General features: G+C 36.5%; 1 protein-coding gene across 1 annotated transcript in view; it reads left to right on the forward strand.

Annotated features, from left to right (window-relative positions):
• The window catches only part of LOC145683726 (uncharacterized), a 211,046-nt gene that overhangs the window by 137,296 nt on the left and 52,678 nt on the right, over positions 1 to 21,072 (forward strand). The window contains exon 20 of the mRNA XM_081755197.1: positions 6,585 to 6,860. Within this exon, the coding sequence (XP_081611323.1) occupies positions 6,585 to 6,860 (276 nt within the window). The remainder of the gene's footprint in view (positions 1 to 6,584; positions 6,861 to 21,072) is intronic.

Consider the following 21,072-nt stretch of genomic DNA (forward strand, 5'->3'; position numbering starts at 1 on the left):
TACAAAAGAGCATATCACAACATTTTAACTATCCACAGTATGTGAATATTTTATAGGGTTATGTTATCTGAAATGAACTGACCGACAGGAAGTTGTCTTGGCCATATAGTTCATTCAACACTTCCGTCATCGCACAGCTATTATTTACCTTTCATAAGGTTCCAACCACCTTTTCTCTAATACGGTTATTGTCTATGTTCATGAAAAATTATAATTATTTTTGCTTAATCTCTGTCGGTAGATATAGAGTTTAATTGAAATCTTTGCTTTGTATACCGTAGTATAAGCAAATTGTTTTGATGAGTATCAGAATATATAGTAGCTTACTGTTAGAGTGTAGCTTACTATTAGAGCTCGAACCCAACTATGATGTGAGTCATTACTGATTCTTATATTTATCACAATAATTTATGGAATAAAAGGTATAGGTCTAAGTTAAAGTATATGCCTACCGGCAGGGATTATCCTCGGAATCCTGAGACACATTCTAGAACTTTTAATACAGAAATGAGATGCTACTAAAACCCTTCAACTACCTACTTTTCACAAAATTTAACAGAAATTATTTTTATTTTAACTTAGCATATATTCTGGAGATAACTGTGATTATTACCAAACAAAATTTTGTGATGCTTGTAAGGTAGGCCTATATTTTCGGAATATAAGTTTGGAATATTATATCTATACTGAATTCAAATTTGATTTAGGCAGACAGAATTTCCAAGTTATCTTCAACTTTATTTACGTCCTTAAAACTGCCAAAGCCAAAGTTATCATTTCAATATGAGTAATTCATACGAAATTAATTAAACATCTCTCTCTCTCTCTCTCGATATATATTGAAATGTTTTATAGGTAGAGTCAAAACAACGGTCCGGGCCGATTCTCCTTCACCAATTTCATTATAAAATACCTAAGTATAATGTCTTTGATTTGAAAAGAGTAAATAGTAGTATCTTTTCTTCTTATTGACCAAATAAAGGAGAAATGAGGCTGTTTTGCACGGTGTCCCTTCTCTCAAAGCAGTCTCCAAGGCACCTACAAGATTTCTGTGAACATATATATATATATATATATATATATATATATATATATATATATATATATATATATATATATATATATATATATAGGGTGAACGATAACTACGTGGACAAACTCGGAGGGGTAATAGTACATCCAAAAAGAACCAAAAAAGCCCTAGTGAACATGGGGAAATTCCATCCCGTTTAGGAGTGACAGCGTGTCGAAAGCGTGAGAACATAACTTAAGAGGCCAATAGTTCAAAAACAATATATCGTAGGAAGTGCGGTTAAAAACCTCACTTAGGAAATCATACCTACTCTATTGAAACGTGCATGTTTGAAAACGCAGGTATGCGTGCACAAGGGATTAACAACATATGATACTTCTTTCCTTCAAAGCATGTCCGGGAATTCCTCCGTTCCTTTGGGGAATCCAGGGAACCATAAAGTAAACATAAGATGTAAGAAATCAATTAAATATAACATTCTGTGAATATCCGTTAGTACAATGATATTCACAATAATAATATTCACTACAATAATATGATTTCAATTAGTTATACGAGAAAGCATAGGAAGTTAGAGTCTACCATCTGTAATTTTAAAAAAAAACAGATGGAATAACAGAACATCTCTGTGAATTTCATTATTAAGCTGCAGAGCTTTTACGAAGTTGAGAAATAAATACCATAGATATATTACAGATGTATTATACTACATAACAGACCTTCACAATTTGTTTCACATCAACACCCTTTTTATATGACGCTGTTACCAGCTACCGCGATAACTAACTCCTGGTTTAATACGCTTCTTGGTTATTGCTTCTGGTCTCCTGTAAATTCAGTGAAATCACCAAAGTGTTAGGTTCTGCATTAACCTCCACTTTGACCTTTTCTTCAATATGTAGTTTTTTCTTTACCACTTTCGTTTATCTTTTGCTTTAATTCTAGTTTAAATGGTTCTTTAATTCTTTGATAGCCTTTGTAGTATTTGACGGTGAGTGAGGAAACAAAAGATCGTCTATCATAATCTTTATCGACCCAAAAATCATCTACAACTTGAATTTCAGTGAATCCTTTTGTAACATTTTACTCTGAGGTTGAGTACACAAAAAATATTTATTTTCTCAAAATATTTGTATTAGTGGCCTTGTGATGTCATGTAGTGTAGGTGCTACGGTGGGTTGTGATGATATATTCAACTATTTACACATTCTAGTAAATATTAATATCGTAACCGTTTTACACACTTTCATACTGTAATATTTAAGAGCATCCATTTGCAATGATAGCTGGCATGCAATAAACATTATTTTCCGCGTTTACATTAAACATTTACTTATGAAACTTTTACATATGTACACATCATATGTTGATGACAACATGTTGAGATACTCATCAAACTTCAAAAGGCATTTTTAGGTATGAAAGATCCTGAAACAACTTCTGTTGGCATCAGGTTCTAAAGTAAGGGGTAACGTGGGAGGATGGCGTTCCCCCACTTTCAAAAATATATGAGGTGTCCCCTCACTTCAAAAATATTACAATGAGAAAAGATGGGCACGGAGGACGGCGTGACTTCATTCGGGCCTTAACATTTTCAGATCCACTTTTACCCCTGGTTGACATTAAAGCATAAGGTTACCTTACAAGTTTTACATTGCACGTATGTGAACCATGTGCATCTAGATCGCGATCCTTCTTTCACGTCGTCTGGCATGTGTAAACGTGACTTTTTTTTAAAGTCCTTCTGGTGACAATGGTGTAACTATGCGTCTTCTTTTCTCTCTCGAAGTAGTTGCAGATGAATTTTGCACTGTTTCAGAATTTGAATTAGATTCTTCAATTTGTAGGGGTATATGGCTTCTTCTCATTGGATATATTAACTCTTCAGCAAATACCGTTCTGAATTCAAAGTAATCAAGAGTATCTCTCTTCGGCAATCTGTTAATTTGACAACTGCGATACTCAAACCTAGCCGCAGCAAATGAGATGTCAAGAAAGCGGTGGATAACTCTAACTATCCACTTATTCATCCTTGCGAGCATCCTTTGAAATAAATCCTGTTCAAGAGATCAATCTCACCTACGTTATTGTAATGCTTTATCGTCTGGTCGCCTAATTTGTTGTCTTCTTTACTCTCTGAACTGCTTTCATTCTCACTTTAGCTCAGGATGTTATTTTCATCAGCATCACTGATTCCAGGTAGTTAAAGATCTGATATATTTCGATCAACAATATCCAAAAGATCTGGTATATCAGTATCCGGAACAATTTGAACAAAGAAAAACGAATACCGCTTGATTTCTCTGCGACTGACGCTAGCGCTTGCGGTGGTTTGTTTATGAACCAGTGTACTACGTGAGTCAAAACTTGATGTATTTTGCTACAAAATGACACCAAAACTATATCTGTAAGATAAATGAATAAATCAGTATGAATTTTCAAATTTGTAAAATCTTTTTTTTTATATACACTCTGTATTAATATTAGGAAAATTATAAATAGCTCTTTCTATTGACTTTCAAATTTTAGTAAATAAAGGCTAAAACTTTAGCCTCATAATAGCTAGACAAATGAATATATTTGTACGACATCAGGGGAACTATTGCAGTTTAGTATCATGAATGAAACACACAACTGGTTTACTAGGTAAAATCGTCGCTAGAACCCAATGTAGCAGCTGCGCTACAAACAAAAAAAAGTAACATTGTGCAAAGTATATTGCTGCCAAATTACACCAACAATCAATTTCTACACATTTCCGTTTCATATTTTGTTTACTTCATAGTACAAAGGCGAGTTTTGCAGAAAATAAATTAACTTACCTTACTTTTTATTCCCGAACCGGAGACGTGCTTCCGATGCCATCCTTACAAAGTCGTCATTACCCTCTAACTCAGGGGTGCCCACAAGGGGGGGCTATGACGCAAACTGCGTCATTGAAATATTAGGGGGGGGTTAAAAATCTATATAAATATGTTTGATGGGGGGGTAAAATTAATCGAAAAGAAGATTTTTTCATGGAAGAACACCTACGGATAGACAATTGGGGGGGGTGCGTCATGGACATAAGGGGGGGTGGGCACCACTGTCTAACTGCACACTTTCTTGAAAAAAAGAACGACTGGCGTGTTCCGTTGTGTGTAGCAAAGGCACTACAAGTGGTCATTCATATAACCAAAGTTTGGATAGCTCATTAAAAAATAAAATCCAGATGTAGCATAGATGCTTCAAATCGTCGATAGAGGATAATAAGTTGTTCAAAAAAAGTATTTTTACTGCATAGGCTACTAATTACATTACCTTCTTCACCCCCCTTCACAACATCCATGAATCGCTCTCGCAACCTCCATAAGGGCTTCGACTCTCAGGTTGAGAATATCACTGTTAAACCGTGTGTTCTGTAGTCTTTCTAATGACCAGGGCAGCTAAACCCTCATCGTTGAATAATTAATAATAATAATAATAATAATAATAATAATAATAATAATAATAATAATAATAATAATAATAATAATAATAATAATAATAATAATAATAGTTGAAACTGGTTTAAATAAATAACCTGATGATCACGTTTTATAAAGTAGATTAAAGATAGTTTGCGATCATTGCTACTTTCAATGTTTCATAGAGGAGGGGTTTACCCCCCCAAAAAAATGCACGTTTGCTGCGACAGTGTGAAACTGAAAAATTTTACGTCCCACGTTATGCAGGCTAGTCTAAAGGAGACAGTGATGATGAGAAATGAGTGAAATGGTGTAATGAAGAAAGTGGAAGAAAACTGGGAAACCCCGAGAAAACCCATGTACACCGTGTTTGTCCACCACAAAGTTCACTTGGAGGGAGCAGGGTTCGAACCCGAGACCTCACGCACCAGAGGTGAACGCTCTACTAGTGAGCCAACACGGTTCCCAGTGTAAAACTGAGTTTCAATCTCAACGTTATGCGAGTCACAGTATCTCGTCCTGCTTTATCGTTATGTAACTTCAGATTCTGTCAACAGATGACTGAAGTGTGAATTTGAAATACCGTGTCGCCATCTGTGAAGAGAAGCTCAAAGTAAGATCGCACGAGCCACCGGTGACTCGTAACGCAGCAAACGTGTTGAAACACAATGTTAAATACCACTCTCAGAGAAACTGAGTTGTAATGTGCAACCACAGAAGAGTATGTAGGTAGTCTAATTTTAGAAATATACTTACAAATGCCAGGAGAAGTTTATTTAGTATGTCATTGCAATGAATTGGATGCAAATATTATAGATTTCGAAAATTCGAGTATGTGACATACCATTATATTCGCCCGTGCCGTCCAAACATGAAATACCAACAATTGCTCCAAAAATCATACATATAACGTACACAAATATACTTCTAAATCAAACTACAGACGCAGTAAAATTCTTTTCGTTTCTATTAATTAGATGCTAACATATATTAACTTAAATATATTTATCCGAAATATATTAAGGGTCCCTGGTGATTAAAGGACTGCGGTGTATAAATATTTGTGCTTTCTAAGATTAAAACGCGTACTTGCTTATCAATTTACAAAGTTACAAATATAACCTAGGAACCAACTTAAATTTAACATTGGAAAAGGAAAGAAAACAGCGGCTTCATGTAGCGTCTGTTCAAAAAGTAACGAGATTATTTTTGGTATCCATAGAAAAGGGCTGCTAAGTGTTCTCTATAGATAGAAACGTTCATGAGGGATGCCAGTTATACAATGAGATCAGAACCAGCAGCATTTAAACCTATGTAGTGTGTGGATCGCGCCCAGAGTGAGAAGTTGTGTTGTGGTGCCGTCAGGAATCAAGTCAGAAAATTTGCAGATGAGAAAAATGTGTCCGAAATGTTGCCAACTTGCGCCAATTTGTCACGAAGTTTTTGATATTATGGAGTATGAACCTAATCCTTTGGACAATGTGGTAATCAGTTATGAGCTTGTGGTGAAATACAATATGGCGGTGGTGCTTCAGCATCTCTGTAGTCCAGGACTGGCCCCACCCAATCTCTGATAAAACAGAGCCTAAAAGAACAAAATTATGAGACACAGAAAAGGACGCAGCTTCCACACAGTACTTCGAGTAGATCCCGTTCGCAGATTTCAAGGGTTCGTATCCAGCGTTAAAGAAGCGTCGGGAATATTGAATTGATGCATCTATTTTCAACAATTTTAACCTGTTATATACATATCTGCACTAATTTATTTTCGTGAGTGTAGTCCTAATATATATTAGGAATGCACTGCTGTTAAAGATACCGCGTCATTTTTCTTTCTAGCATATCTAAGAGAACAACTGAAAACAGTGAAGATGGCCAACGCTCCAATCCCAAACGCTCAAATGGGATTTCTGAATTATCAAACAACCACTTTGAATTTAGAGAGAGAAACCATACTAAAGATTATGAAGTATAACTATTTTCTTAACTCTGTGTTCTTAATTCTGTTTTCTTAACGACATATATTTTGATATTAGCTTCAAATAATAAGTTATTTATGGTTATTTTTTATTTTATTTTATTTATTTATTATTATTATTTTACAGCTATGCCAGGACTTGCGTCTCCGCCCGGAAGTGTGCGTTCCGGAGGAAACGTTACCGGGGATGGCAAGAAGGCTGGCGATCAAGGCCAAGAAAAGTCAGATGAAAAGAAGGAAGGAGCAAAATCCGGAAACAAACCCAGTGGCGGAGAAGCGAACCCACCATCTGGCGGTGCCAAGGCTGCAGGAGGTAATACAACGGAACCGGCTTCTGGAGACACACAAGCCGGAGGGAATAACGGTACTAGAACAGGTACCGTTCCACTTCGACCATTTCCAGGTACTTGGAGTTAATATTTATTAAGTCCCCTTTGCTGTTCGTTCTGTTGGAAGGTAGGTTCTAACACACCTGTTGGGAATTGAATATTTAATTATATCACAGTTTACTGTTCTCTTTCCAGGATGAATAGATGGCGCACGCACGAAACCTGATATTGAGGAAGAACAGTGATGAATCTTGTTCATTTTTCTGAATATTAATTAGTGACGAGCGCGCGAGTCTTGCATGCAAGACCAAGAACAAGACAAGAATCCCGATGCAAGGCCAAGACCAAGATCATACCTGCAAAACCAAGACCAAGACTCTTGCACAAGAATCTTGCATGGGTACCGGTACTATTTGACTTTTTTATATAATGCGAAAAGGAAGTGTAAAAAATCTTTACATCTTTCACTTGAATTTCTTGGCTTCAGTAAAAATGCCGTTGGAGTGAATGTGTTCCAAGTAGTTTATGCAATCTGGGTGAGTTGATCTGTTCCTATAACATATAACTCCAGTATGTCGTTTTCTGAATCGGTTGTTCGCGTTTTCTGTAGTTATTACTCGTTTTCAGACCACACAAGTGTCATTTTAATCAAAGCTTGTTGCATACATAGTTTCATTCACTTCTCATCATCACCGCGTCTTCCTTATTCTCGGTGCATGATCTTGGAACGCTAAACTAGATATTCCATTTCATTTCAAGACATAGTGATGTTCTTACAAAACTAAGGAGAAATGTAGTATTGATCATCGGTAATGCCGTACACCATACATGTTCCCGAGACTTAAGCATCCATTGGAAATTTTTAATGTGTGCTGATAAAATAAATATCGAAATACGTGCGCACGAGTCTTCGCTCATTACGTTTTCATTACATTGACAAAAAGTAAGTGCATGTAACTACAAGTTTGATTTCATGGGCGGAAAATTATACGTTGAATAATTGATTATCGATATAACTTTTAGCCTCCTTAGTTATACGGCACATCGAGGATTGAGCGATATAACATTATACAACAATAAATCATATATATTCAGAAATGGGAGTGTTATTTCAAGTAACTTGCAGTTTGATGCCATTATTTTGTATTTCTAACATAGGTCAAAAGCATTTGTATAAGTTTAGTTTACACAAGAAACATAGACAATTGAGTCGTATTCAGTTTTAATTCAAACTGTTCTAAAATACTAAGAGGTTTAATTATAATCATTAGTTTAATTTTGTCTCTCTCTTTGTTGTCAATATTGCTAAACATATCATAATACAGTGAAATCTCTCTAAAGCGGACAGCCGTGGGGAATAAAAAATTGTCCGCTATAGAGAGGTGTCCGCCTTAGGGAGGTTTCAATATTTTCTTACGTAAATGAGTAAACAAGGTAATATGCAATTCGAAACAATTTGCAAGAATCATATATTTACGAAAGTTGTCAAAATGTTACTGTACCGGCATTATCCTCCGCCGTCCAATACTCTATGTTTGAGGGATAACATGGAAATAAGATGTTATAGTTCTCTGCACTGTACACTTATCACTTTACTACGTTTTCAGTATTTGTGGTTAATTACAGTCCAGTAGTGTCTTTTTTGGGACAATATGCGTGCCTGCGTGCAAAAAATACCAAACTTGTCTTTTGCTTGGTTAGAGATTCCAGCGGGACAGTAGAATAACATGTCATTCCAAACGGTGGACAATTGTCAATCACTTTTGTGTCTAAAACAGCTTGGGTGGGAGTGGGATTCAAGCAAAAGACGTGAGAGTGTTGTTATACAGAGACGCTTCGTCTGGATTGCAAGCAGACAGTTGAGAAGGCAAAGGGCTGTCATAATGCATGTATGAATTACTAAAAATGTATTTTTACTGAACTTTTCAACTTGTTTCTAGAGAAAGTGTCCGTAATACGGAGGTAAATAATACCTATAAAAGACACAAAAGACTGTCCGTGTCCGTACTAGAGAGTGTCCGCTTTAGAGAGGTTTGTCAATATGTTTTTACCTATTACAGTGTTCGGGAATTACAAAATATGTCCGTTACGGGAGGTGTCCGCTTTACAGAGGTGTCCGTTAGTAGAGGTTTCACTGTAATAACTATTCTGTCATTATTGGCACGTCACTTGTTGCAACAGAGAAGCTTCGATATACGGTGGCCCTCACCTAGTCTCTTCGTCATGACATACCAATTTTCTGCTTTAATACCTTCCATCAACTAGTCTTCTTCGCCCCCTCCCTTTCCTTCCACCATACCCTGGGCACGTTCCCTTTAATACAGTTCCTCCTCAACCAATGTCCCACCTGGGTCTTAGTCTTGGTCTTGCATTTGCTTATCACGTACAAATCAATATCCACCGTAGATAATGAGTATTTTTTTTTTTTCATTCGATCAACAGCGTGTACCGTATTTTCAGTCGGTTACCTTGAACATTCAAAAGCCAACGAGCTATCGTCATTGCGAATGGTTCATAGTTGTATATTTTTTTTTCTTTATTTGAAACATTGAAAAAATAAAGGAGAAAAGGAGAAAGGAAAAGGAATTGGAATGGAAGGTGCTGAAATCACAAGAAGGGAAATTAACAACAAAACTAAACAGAAAATAAAGAAACAAAATAAAAATAAACTAGCAAAAATCTACAAGAGCTTAACTCTAAATTATGTCTTATGTTTAGTGTATATTTTTGTGTGTGTTTTGTTTGTTTCATTTCTAAGTCGGTGCGTAATCGTCTTTTCGGCATCTTCTCCTTTTCTTCTCTCTGCTTATGTTGGGTTTTCCTGTATGTTTATAGTTTTCCTCTGTGTGCCTTTTTTGTTTCTCTTCCGTGCGGTATTTTATGCACTCCTTGGTTTTTCACCTGAAAAAGTTTGTCATTAACACTAATACTATAATTTCACTAATACACTATTTCCGCTAATACTTTAACTTACACTTACACTTTTCACTATCACTAATACTTTGGAAATAATACTTTCTACTAGTACTATTACTTTCACTAATGCTTTCAACACTAAATTCACTAATCTATTCCACTTTCATTTCTTGGTTTTCCCTGTATATTGTACTTAATTTCACTCAGGTTTTCTCTCCTGTTTTAGTGTTGTTCTTACTGGTTTGTCACCTGTTTTGTTTATTAAATTAATATTTTCTCTGCTTATTACTGGCGTTATCATAAATGTTTCTACTGCTTGCAAAGTGTTCTTGAGTGTTGTCATCGGTTCCGAATGGACTGGGTCCGGAGTTCACTCGGAGCACTTAGTGTAAACCCCTGTTCATTGTATCTCAAAAACATCTTCACCAATTTTACTCAACGCCGGAGCGGTAGCCCCCTATTTCCACTTTCCTTCCCTTCCAAGAACCCGCCACCACAAGAACATTCATTCACCCATCTCCCTCTTCATATCGCACCGTAATTCCTATCCAGTCCCTAAGCTGGAGGTGCTAGTCACACATTCCTGTTCCCGGTGGAATACACGGTTTTCCAGTGTTTCCCATCCTGGAGTCTTTTCCCCGATCCGAGAACACCTCACCCATTCCCTTCTTCTTTCACACTTTCCACTCATTCTCATCTTCTTATGAAGGTTTGTTTCCTTAGTTCTGAATATTCATTTGTAATTAAGTTTCCTTAGTTTCTCACAATCTTCTTTGTTTATTAGACTAAAATTTCCTGTAGAGGTTGACCTCGTAGATTTTCTGTTAATCTCAGAGTATCATTCAGTATTGAGCATCACATTATGCAGACACAATTTGGAGTTTGTCTTGCATTTATTTTGTGAAGAAATTCATCGAAAGGTCCGTGTCCTGTTAAGAAATGAATATTTCCGATGTTTGGGTTTTAATGTCCTATCTGTAATTTATGATCTACATTTGGAAAATTTTGATGCACCCTGTGTGCTCCGTCGTATTTTTGCCATTCATTATTCCAGTCTGTATAATGTGGCTATTTATGTCATTTTTGTCTTTTAATTCTTTGTCAAACATTTATCTAATTTTCTCATTATTTTCATTTCTTAACCAATAATTTACTGGCCGTTGTTAAGCTACATAATTCATGGGTTTCGTTCCTAATGTTATACATAATGCACTATGAGATGTAGTTGAAAATGCTCCACTTAGCCTAATTAATAAGTTCCTTTGTGGTCTAATATTCTATTTTTGTGGGTTTTATTTTGAAAGGTTCTTTCGATTCATATACTTGAAGCATATGCCATTGCAGCCGCTAGTATTGTTGCTATAGTAGATATACCCTACTTCAGATGGCCGAGTCTACTTCGGATGGCCGAGTCAGCAAAAAATTATCTTGTTTTCCTAGAATTCGGTGTCATTTCCTGAAATTTGGAGGCAAGTTTCGACAAGCTTTTGGTTGCTATGTTCATAGCCTTTTATGGGTAGTACAGAAGCGCGTGGGAAAATGTTGTTGTGAGAACAGTCTATAGTCTTGGATGCCTTCATCGTCTTGGATGCTCATACTGTTGGACGGATCAGAGTCCTATCAGTTATCATGATCGAAGCTTCCCAATTGATTGATTGATTGATTTTTGTCTTTTCGTTATGAATTTGAACCCCCAAACCCCCTCCACTCTGTCCTGCGAAGAACGTAAGGGAACGTTGTTACTATGCTCATACTCTTGGACGGCGAAGCTTCCCAATTGATTGATTGATTGATTTTTGCTTTTCGTTATGTATTGAATAGCTAAATGCTCTTGGACGGATGAGAGTTCTATTAGTTATCATGATCGAAGCTTCCCAATTGATTGATTGATTTTTGTCTTTTCGTTATGGATTTGAACTCCCCAAACCCCTCCACTTCACTCCCTCCTGCGAAGAACGCAAGCGAACGTTGTTACTATGCTCATACTCTTGGCCGGCTACCGGATCTTGATGAGAGTCCTTCCAGTTATCACGTTCGAAGCTTCCCAATTGATTGATTGATTTTCGTCTTTTCGTTATGTATTGAATAACGAAGAGCATACTTAATGTCTTAAAATATTCAATGCTTTCTCATCGAGAATCGAACCTGTACACTAAACGCAAGACCAGTGCTTCACGATTTAGAGTTGAATTAATTCTTGCATGAAAAAAAAAAAAAAAAGAATTTCATGTATTGGTTTTAGCGTAGCATATGATATGTATACACGACTCCAAAAGTGCATTACCACCTGCAATTCTCCCTTTCCTGCAATAGCAGGCAACCCAAAAAGCTCAGCGGTTGGGTTGGTTGCACTTTCGAAAGGCGTTGGACCAAACCTCAATTTTGTTACAAGTATATCAGTGTGGCAAACTGCAAATAATAGAATTAAAAAAATTGTTAAGACTTAACATTTTATTATCGTGATGGCAATGGATGACGTAAAAGTTACAAAATCATCTTACCTAAGCAGTTCAAACAAGGTGAATGGTAAGAAACAGACATAAGAGGAAAGCAGCTTCTTTCCTTTTACCAAAAGAAAATCTCGTAAAAAAGAAAAAGATTATATAATGTAAAGGTTTAATATAAAAGCCTAACAACCCCAAAACAAGCATCCACACGACACAGAAAGAGAGAGAAACACAGAATAAGGAACACCAATGGCTTAGCTGACTAGCGGGCCTCTCATACAAGATAAAGAGATGGGACCCTAGTTGTAAACCTAATTGTTATAATAATAATAATAGTAATAATAATAATAATAATAATAATAACAATAATAATAATCATTATTATTATTATTATTATTATTAAAAATCGTCTACTTTTACAATCTCTGACCGTACCTAAGAGCATGTCTGCATATAGCGGTCATGTGAGTACCTTTTGTCAATGAGTGGCTCTAAAGGTCAAAAGCGATGCAAATCTCTGAGAGAGAGAGGAACAAAAACTTTCTTATGATAAATTCTAGGAGAAAGTTCGAAGAATTGCTTTTGACGGGTGCTTTCTTGTTTTTCGGGAACAGAAAATTGTATCGGATAAGAAATTACAGTATATAATAAGAAATTACAGCAAATTTGCAAGTGCATTTATTTACAATGCAATTTGAGGTAATAAAGAAATTGAAGACTTCGGAGCAAACGACCTGTCAAGTCCAAAAAGTGAAAGTATAAAGGAGATAACTTCACAAGGATTTCTCTTCATCTGATTTTCTTCAAACTTGGCACCTATATACTAGACCGAAAACAAATGCAGACATGTTTTTTTTTTTTTTGTTTCTTTCGGAGAACAGGTTAAAGGAGGCAAAGGGTCCCTTTTAAAAAAAGGGTACCTTTGATTTAAAAGGACCAAATTAAAGAAACGAAACTCTGTCGATGCAAAGATGACTTCAAAGTACAAAATACGGGTTTTTGAAGTTTTTCACAGAGAAGTTTTGCAGAGGCAATGCTCCTTCGAAATGAGAAAGGACCCCGAACAATCTTTATGGAAATTGGATTTCGGTGCAATTGCTTGGAATCGTGTTATGTTGTAGATGTGATTTTCCTGAGAAAAAGTCTCAATGGGCACAACCAAAAATCGTTGGCCGTTTGTCCACCACGAGACCACTTTCTTTAAAAAAAGCCGAAGAAAACACATTCGAGATTTTGCGCAAAATGAATAAAACCGTGATGTTGTAGATATTGAGATTCTGGGAAAAGGTCTTAATAGGCAAAAACACTAATCACTGATATTTGGCCACTACAGGGCCACTTTTTTGAAAACAGAGAAACATGGTGATATTCTGGATTTCAATGAAAATCAGTAAAACTGTGATGTGTTGTAGATGTTGTGATCCTGAGAAAAAGTCTCAATAAGCACAACCACCAATCACTGACCGTTTGGTAACTACAGAGCCACATTTTTGCCAACAGCAGAATTTAACGTTATTTTGGATTTCATAGCAATTGCTTGAAACGGTAATATGTTGTAGATATTGTGATTCTGGGAAAAGGTCTTAATAAGCACAACCATTAATCACTGATCGTTTGGCCACTACGAGGCCACTGTTTTGAAAGTAACCGAAGATGGCGATGTTCTTGACTTCGGTAAAAATGACTAAAACTGTGATATGATGTAGATATTGAGATTCTGGGAAAAGGTCTTAATAGGCACAGACACTAATCAATGACTTTTTGGCCGCAACGAGGCCACTTTCTTGAAAGTAACCGAAATTATTGATGGCCTGGATTTCGGTAAAAATAACTGAAACTGTGATATGTTGTAGACATTGTGATTCTGAGAAAAGGTCTTAATGAGCACAACCACTAATCACTCATCGTCTGGCCACTACGAGGCCACTGTTTTGAAAGTAACCGAAGATGGCGATGTTCTTGACTTCGGTAAAAATGACTAAAACTGTGATATGTTGTAGATATTGAGATTCTGGGAAAAGGTCTTAATAGGCACAAACACTAATCAATGACTTTTTGGCCGCAACGAGGCCACTTTCTTGAAAGTAACCGAAATTATTGATGGCCTGGATTTCGGTAAAAATAACTGAAACTGTGATATGTTGTAGACATTGTGATTATGACAAAAATTCGTAATGGGCACAGCCAATAATCACTGGCCGTTTGGACACTACGAGGCCACTTTTTTGAAAGTAAGCGAAAATGATGATGTTCTGGATTTAGGTAAAAATGACTGAAACTGTGATATCTTGTAGATATTGTGATTCTGAGAAAATGTCCTAATGGGCACAACCAATAATTACTGACAGTTTGGCCACTACGAGGCCACTTTTTAAAAGTAACGGTACATGGTGATGTTCTGGATTTAGGTAAAAATGACTGAAACTGTGATATCTTGTAAATATTGTGCTTCCGAGAAAAGGTCTCAAATAGCACACCCAATAATCACTGATCGTTTGGCCACAACCAGGCCACTTTCTTGAAAGTAACCGAAGATGGTGATGTTCTGGATTTCGGTAAAAATTACTGAAACTGTGATATGTTGTAGATCTTTTGATTCTGAAAAAAGGGAACAACTATTAATCACTGACCGTTTGGCCACTACAGGGCCACTTTTTGGAAAGTAATCGAAAATGTTGATGTTCTGGATTTCGGTAAAAATGACTGAAACTGCGATATGTTGTAGATATTGTGATTCTGAGAAAATGTCCTAATGGGCACAACCAATAATTACTGAGCGTTTGGCCACTACCAGGCCACTTTCTTGAAAGTAACGGAACATGGTGATGTTCTGGATTTCGGTAAAAATGACTGAAACTGTGATATGTTGTAGATCTTGCGATTCCACGAAAAGGTCTCCATGGGCACACAAACTAATCACTGACCTTTGGCAACAACCAGGCCACTTTCTTGAAAGTAACCGAAGATGGTGATGTTCTGGATTTTGGTAAAAATGGCTGAAACTGTGATATGTTGTAGATCTTGTGATTCTAAGAAAAGGACAGAACCACTAATCACTAAGCGTTTGGCCACTACAGGGCCACTTTTAGGAAAGTAATCGAAAATGTTGATTTTCTGGATTTCGCTAAATATGACTGAAACTTTGAGATGTTGTAAATATTGTTATTCCGAGATAATGTCCTAATGGGCACAGCCAATAATTACTGACCGTTTGGCCACTACCGAGCAACTTTGTTGAAAGTAACGGAACATGGTGATATTCTGGATTTCGATAGAAATGACTGAAACTGTGATATTGTGTAGATCTTGTGATTCCGAGAAAAGGTCTCAATGGGCACACATACTACTCACTTTTCGTTTGGCCATTACAGGCCACTTTCTTGAAAGTAACCGAAAATGTTGATGGTTTGGATTTCGTTAAAAATGAATGAAACTGTGATATGTTGTAGATACTGTGATTCTGAGAAAAAGTCTTAATATGGACAGCCAATAATCACTGGCTGTTTGGACAGTACGAGACCACCTTTTTGAAAGTAACCGAAGATGGTGATATTCTGGATTTCGGTAAAAATGACTGAAACTGTGATATGTTGTAGATCTTGTAATTCTGAGAAAAGAGTGCGACACCTAATCACTAACCGTTTGGCCAATACAGGGTCACTTTTTGGAAAGTAATCGAAAATGTTGATGTTCTGGATTTCGGTAAAAATTACTGAAACTGTGATATGTTGTAGATCTTGTGATTCTGAGAAAAGGATTTCATAGGCACAGCCACTAATAACTGATCGTTTCGATACTACAAGGGCCAATTTCTTGAAAGTAACTGAATATGGTGATGTTCTGGATTTCGATAGAAATGACTGAAATTGTGATATGTTGTAGATCTTGTGATTCCGAGAAAAGGTCTGAATGGGCATAGACACTAATCACTGACCGTTTGGCCATTACAGGGCCACGTTTTATTAAAGTAACGGAACATGTTGATGTTCTGAATTTAGGTACAAATGAATGAAATGTGATATATTGTAGATCTTGTAAGGTCTCCATAGGCACATAAACTAATCACTGACCTTTGGCCACAACCAGGCCACTTTTTTGAAAGCAACCGAAGATGGTGATGTTCTGGATTTCGGTAAAAATTACTGAAACTGTGATATGTTGTAGATCTTTTGATTCTGAGAAAAGGACACAACTACTAATCACTGACCGTTTGGCCACTACAGGACAACTTTTTGGAAAGTAATCGAAAATGTTGATTTTCTGGATTTCGCTAAAAATAACTGAAACTGTGATATGTTGGAGATATTGTTATTCCGAGAAAATGTCCTAATGGGCATAACCAATAATTACTGACCGTTTGGCCACTACCGGGCCACTTTGTTGAAAGTAACGGAACATGGTGATGTTCTGGATTTCGATAGAAATGACTGAAGCTGTGATATGTTGCAGATTTTGATTCCGAGAAAATGTCTTAATGGGTACACACCCGGCTAGTTTCTTGAAAGTAACTGAAAGTGTTGATGTTCTGGATTTCGGTAAAATTGACTGAAACTTTGATATTTTGTAGATTGCTGATTCTGAGGGAAGGTCTTAATAGGCACAAACACTAATTACTGACCATTGGCCACAACCAGGCCGCTTTCTTGAAAAAACTGAAGATATTGATGGCCTGGATTTCGGTAAAAATGACTGAAACTTTGATATGTTGTAGATATTGTGATTCTGAGAGAAAGTCTTAATGGGCACAGCCAATAATCTCTAGCTGTTTGGACACTACGAGACCACTTTTTTGAAAGTAAGCTAAAATGGTGATGTCCTGGATTTAGGTAAAATGACTGAAACTGTGATATCTTATAGATATTGTGATTCTGAGAAAATGTCCTAATGGGCACAACCAATAATTACTGACCGTTTGGCCACTACGAGGCCACTTTTTAAAAGTAACAGTATATGGTGATGTTCTGGACTTCCGTAAAAATGACTGAAACTGTGATATGTTGTAGATATTGTGATTCTGGGAAAAGGATTTAATAGGCACAACCACTAATCACTGACCGTTTCACCACTACAGGGCAAATTTTGGAAAGTAATCGAAAATGTTGATGTTCTGGATTTAGGTAAAAATCACTGAAATGATGGAGTGTGTCAGTGGGTCAATTGGATTAAGATTTTTAAGTGGGTTGTGGGTCAACAGAATATGACTCACTGCGACACACAACCCACAGTGACCCACTTTGACCCAACATTCCATTCTGACCCACGCTGACCCACCGAACCACTCTGACTCACCAACCCATTCTGCTCAGTGCATTGTAGACAGCTTCTTCTGAGCACTGGTGAATTTGTCTACGTTTTACTTTCAAGGCCTTCTTTTTTCTTCTATTTTCATTTGTTTCTAATGAAGAAAGAACTTCAGGCGCTCTTGCAGAACTTCAGGAAATTGATCATATTTGCAATTGTAATAATAGCAATAGGACTTACTTCTTGAGTTTTCAGACACAGCCTAACAGTTTTTAGAGGAGCTAACTACTGGAATTTTTTTGAATCACCTATAATGTATGAATTATTATATAAAAATTGAATATAACTATGTATGTGTGATCATCATGGTCAAATTGCAACGTAAACTGAAATGACATTTGGCATATACATAGTTAGGCCCTAAGCTCAATATCATTTTTTGAAAACTCCCTTTTGTTAGGGGGGGGCATTTTCTATATATAGGATTGATTTCTAAAAATAATCGAAAACGATCGAAATTAGTTGGCTGCCTAATATTGATATTAGGCAGTCCTTAATATGAACCACCTTGACTGCATGATATAAATTTAACTCTAACTGCTTCTTCAATGTTCTTCTTCTTTTTAGTTTTTAGTTTCTATGGCTAGAGTCGAGGGTAAAAAAAAATATGCCGTTCACCAAATGCTGTTTAGAATGCAGTGAGCAGAGTGGGTCATGGTGGGTGATGGGTCGCAGTGGGTCACGGTGGGTGGTGGGTACATGCTGTTGACCCATGTCCTACTCAGAAAACTCGACCCACTTTACCCACCGACCCACTGACCCACTCCAACTCTGGTTAACGCTTCGGCGTCTGGAGTAAACAAGTTCTGTCTGGGGTACTTTTTTCTTTCAAAATATATTTTTATATGTTCATATTTATTATTATTATTAATCACTTTCTTGCATTTTTTCCTACATTATCTTAGATTAGTGACCGCGGTTTAGGATAGATTATGTAAAGTCAAATACGGTTATGTACGTTTACACTTTCGTTTCTTTCTTTCAAAATGCACTCCTATCTGTTCACGTAGTCCAAACGTAGGCATACACCTCTGTATTGATCAACTATAACATTCTAGTTTATGAGTTTATTTGCTTCGGCTCTTCTGAGCTTAAGATGTAAGTAAAAACATATTAAGAACAAATAATAAAGAAACTAAGTCTACCTGATGGATAAAAATAAGAAATTATATAAAATGCAATGAGCTGATCAGTACGGTACTGTATACGTACTTTTGGGCCACCCTGTATATTATTAATAATTTATTTCTTGCATTTAATAATAACTAGCTTAAAATAACCACTTTTCGCATTGGCCAGATAAAATATCTATGTAAACAAACTGAACAACGAAACGAAAATATATCGGTAATTTTCTACTACTTTTACATATCGCGGGAACGCCCCTTGAGACCTCCTGGTTCAAAATTTAAAAAGAACGCCTCTGGCTCCCAAGCGATGGGAGCTGTATTTACAAGTCAACGCCTCTGGAAGAATCACCATTCATCTCAGCGACCGTGAAAACTAAAAATTTTATACTAATATAGGTCATTTTGGATTATTTTTACGTGTTTCGGCACATCTCCCCCCTCCCGGTGACCCCGGCCCGCACGCAATAGTAGCTGATTTTGAAAGTCATCGCTAATTGAAGTGTCGCCATTGATCTCAGTGACCGTGAAAACTATGAATTCGACACAAATATCGGCCATTTTCTAATATTATTACATGTCTCGGTAAACGTCCCCCTCCCCTGAGACCCCTGGTTCGAATTTTTTTAAAAATAAAAACCACTTGGTCTTGGTCTGGGGCCTGGACAAAAGTATCCGTTATTAAAATTTAGTAACTTTTTGTCAACTCGTCTGATCCCCAGGCCGCACACAGACAGACACACAAGCAAACTCGAACAGATAGAACAAACAGCGTTCTTTCGCATAGAATGTTATTGCTTCCACCCAGCCTAAGTGCCGGAGGGCTTCTTTTATACGAAAACACGTCTATTGATCTGCCTCTTCTATCGAAGTAATGGGTCGCGTGTAGTCCTATTATTAGCAGTTTTGTTGTTATTGACCTTGAAGAACTAACAAATGGTTTCTCATGAAGTCACAAGTCGCTTTGGTCCGTGAAGTTAATATACAGTAGAAATGACCTATGCATTACTCACCCGATGTGAAATAGAAAAATTATGTTGGTTTTATCTGAACACCCACAAATCTGTTATAGCAAGAGGCCTTTCCACAACTACTTCCAATCTAGATTAAATTTCACGGCTAACTTTTTGAATCATACACAAGAGTATCACTGATATGTTAGTGTTAATAATATTTATGGAACCAAAGACATATTTTAAACTTCCAAACTGTGCTGTGCATAAAAGTCGGAAATATTATAGAGTGGTTTCATCCGTGTGTCTGTTGACATACAGCAGAGCAAAGACAGAAAGTGATAAAGAGAAATGGTTTTCTGCTATTGACTCTTTATCCAATGAATAGAATAGGTTCCATTTCATCCGTTAACTCTATATTGAACCCAAAAGTGGTTCACATTAACAATTTCCGGTTCTAACATTTAACCCATAGATGAAAACGGTAATATACATGAAAACTTTTTTTTTTTTTTTTTTTTGTAAACGATTGCGCATGTATAGGCAACATATCATGGTCATTCACAATCTCTACTAAAATTGAAAATGGTTTTAATTTATTATTACTTCCGGTTTCAACAACAGTTTCAACTTTTATCGTCATAGCATAAAACGGTAACATAGGGAGAACTGATTTTTGGAAACGAGTTACCATCTAGAGACAACATCATGGGTACACAAAATATTCTACAGAAATTATAAATGGTTGAAATTTACTATTACTTCCGGTTTCAATTTTCAATTTCCGCCTAATAGAAATAGTAAATGCTTCAAGATGTGGTCTTTTGCAATTAATTCAGTATCCAAAGAATATATTTTATTTCCTCCGTTAACCTTCTACTCAAACCGGAATTGCTTCATATTAGCCATTTCCGATTTCAACGTTTGTCGTTATATAAAGAAAATGATAACGGATAATGAGAAGTGGTTTCTGCAAACGATTTAGAGTTTAAAGACAAATACATGCAATACTAAATTTGGCTGTAGTTAGAATTTGTTATAACTTCTGGTTTCAATAACGGTTTCAACGTTTATCGCAATAGAATGGAAACGACAGCAGATTCAGCCTCTCAACAAACAGATCGTTACTATCCATATAACTCTACTAAAACTGGAAATTGTTCAAATTTACTAGTACTTCCTGTTCCAATACTGATTTCCGTAGAGCAAAAATATAATAATAAAAGATATTTAAAAAGTTGCTTTTTGCAATCGATTCATCGTCTCAAGAATAGCCTCCACCATCTCCGTGGCAGCTTTGATCAAAGCAGAATTTGTTAAAATTAGCCATATTATGTTTGAACGTTCCTCGCCATAGAGCAAAAACAGTAACAGATAAAACATTTTTGTCCAAACGATTTACCGTCTCTACGCAACATACCATAATTATTGTCAACACCCTACCGAAACAGGAAGCGGTTCAAATAAACTATTACTTCCTATTTCAATTCTTTTTTCCATAGATCAAAACAATAGGAGATATCGGGATACGGCTTTTTTTTT

This window comes from Thermobia domestica, chromosome 4 (genome assembly GCF_964235325.1).
Source record: "Thermobia domestica chromosome 4, izTheDome1.hap1.1, whole genome shotgun sequence".
Classification (NCBI taxonomy): Eukaryota; Metazoa; Arthropoda; class Insecta; order Zygentoma; family Lepismatidae; genus Thermobia; species Thermobia domestica.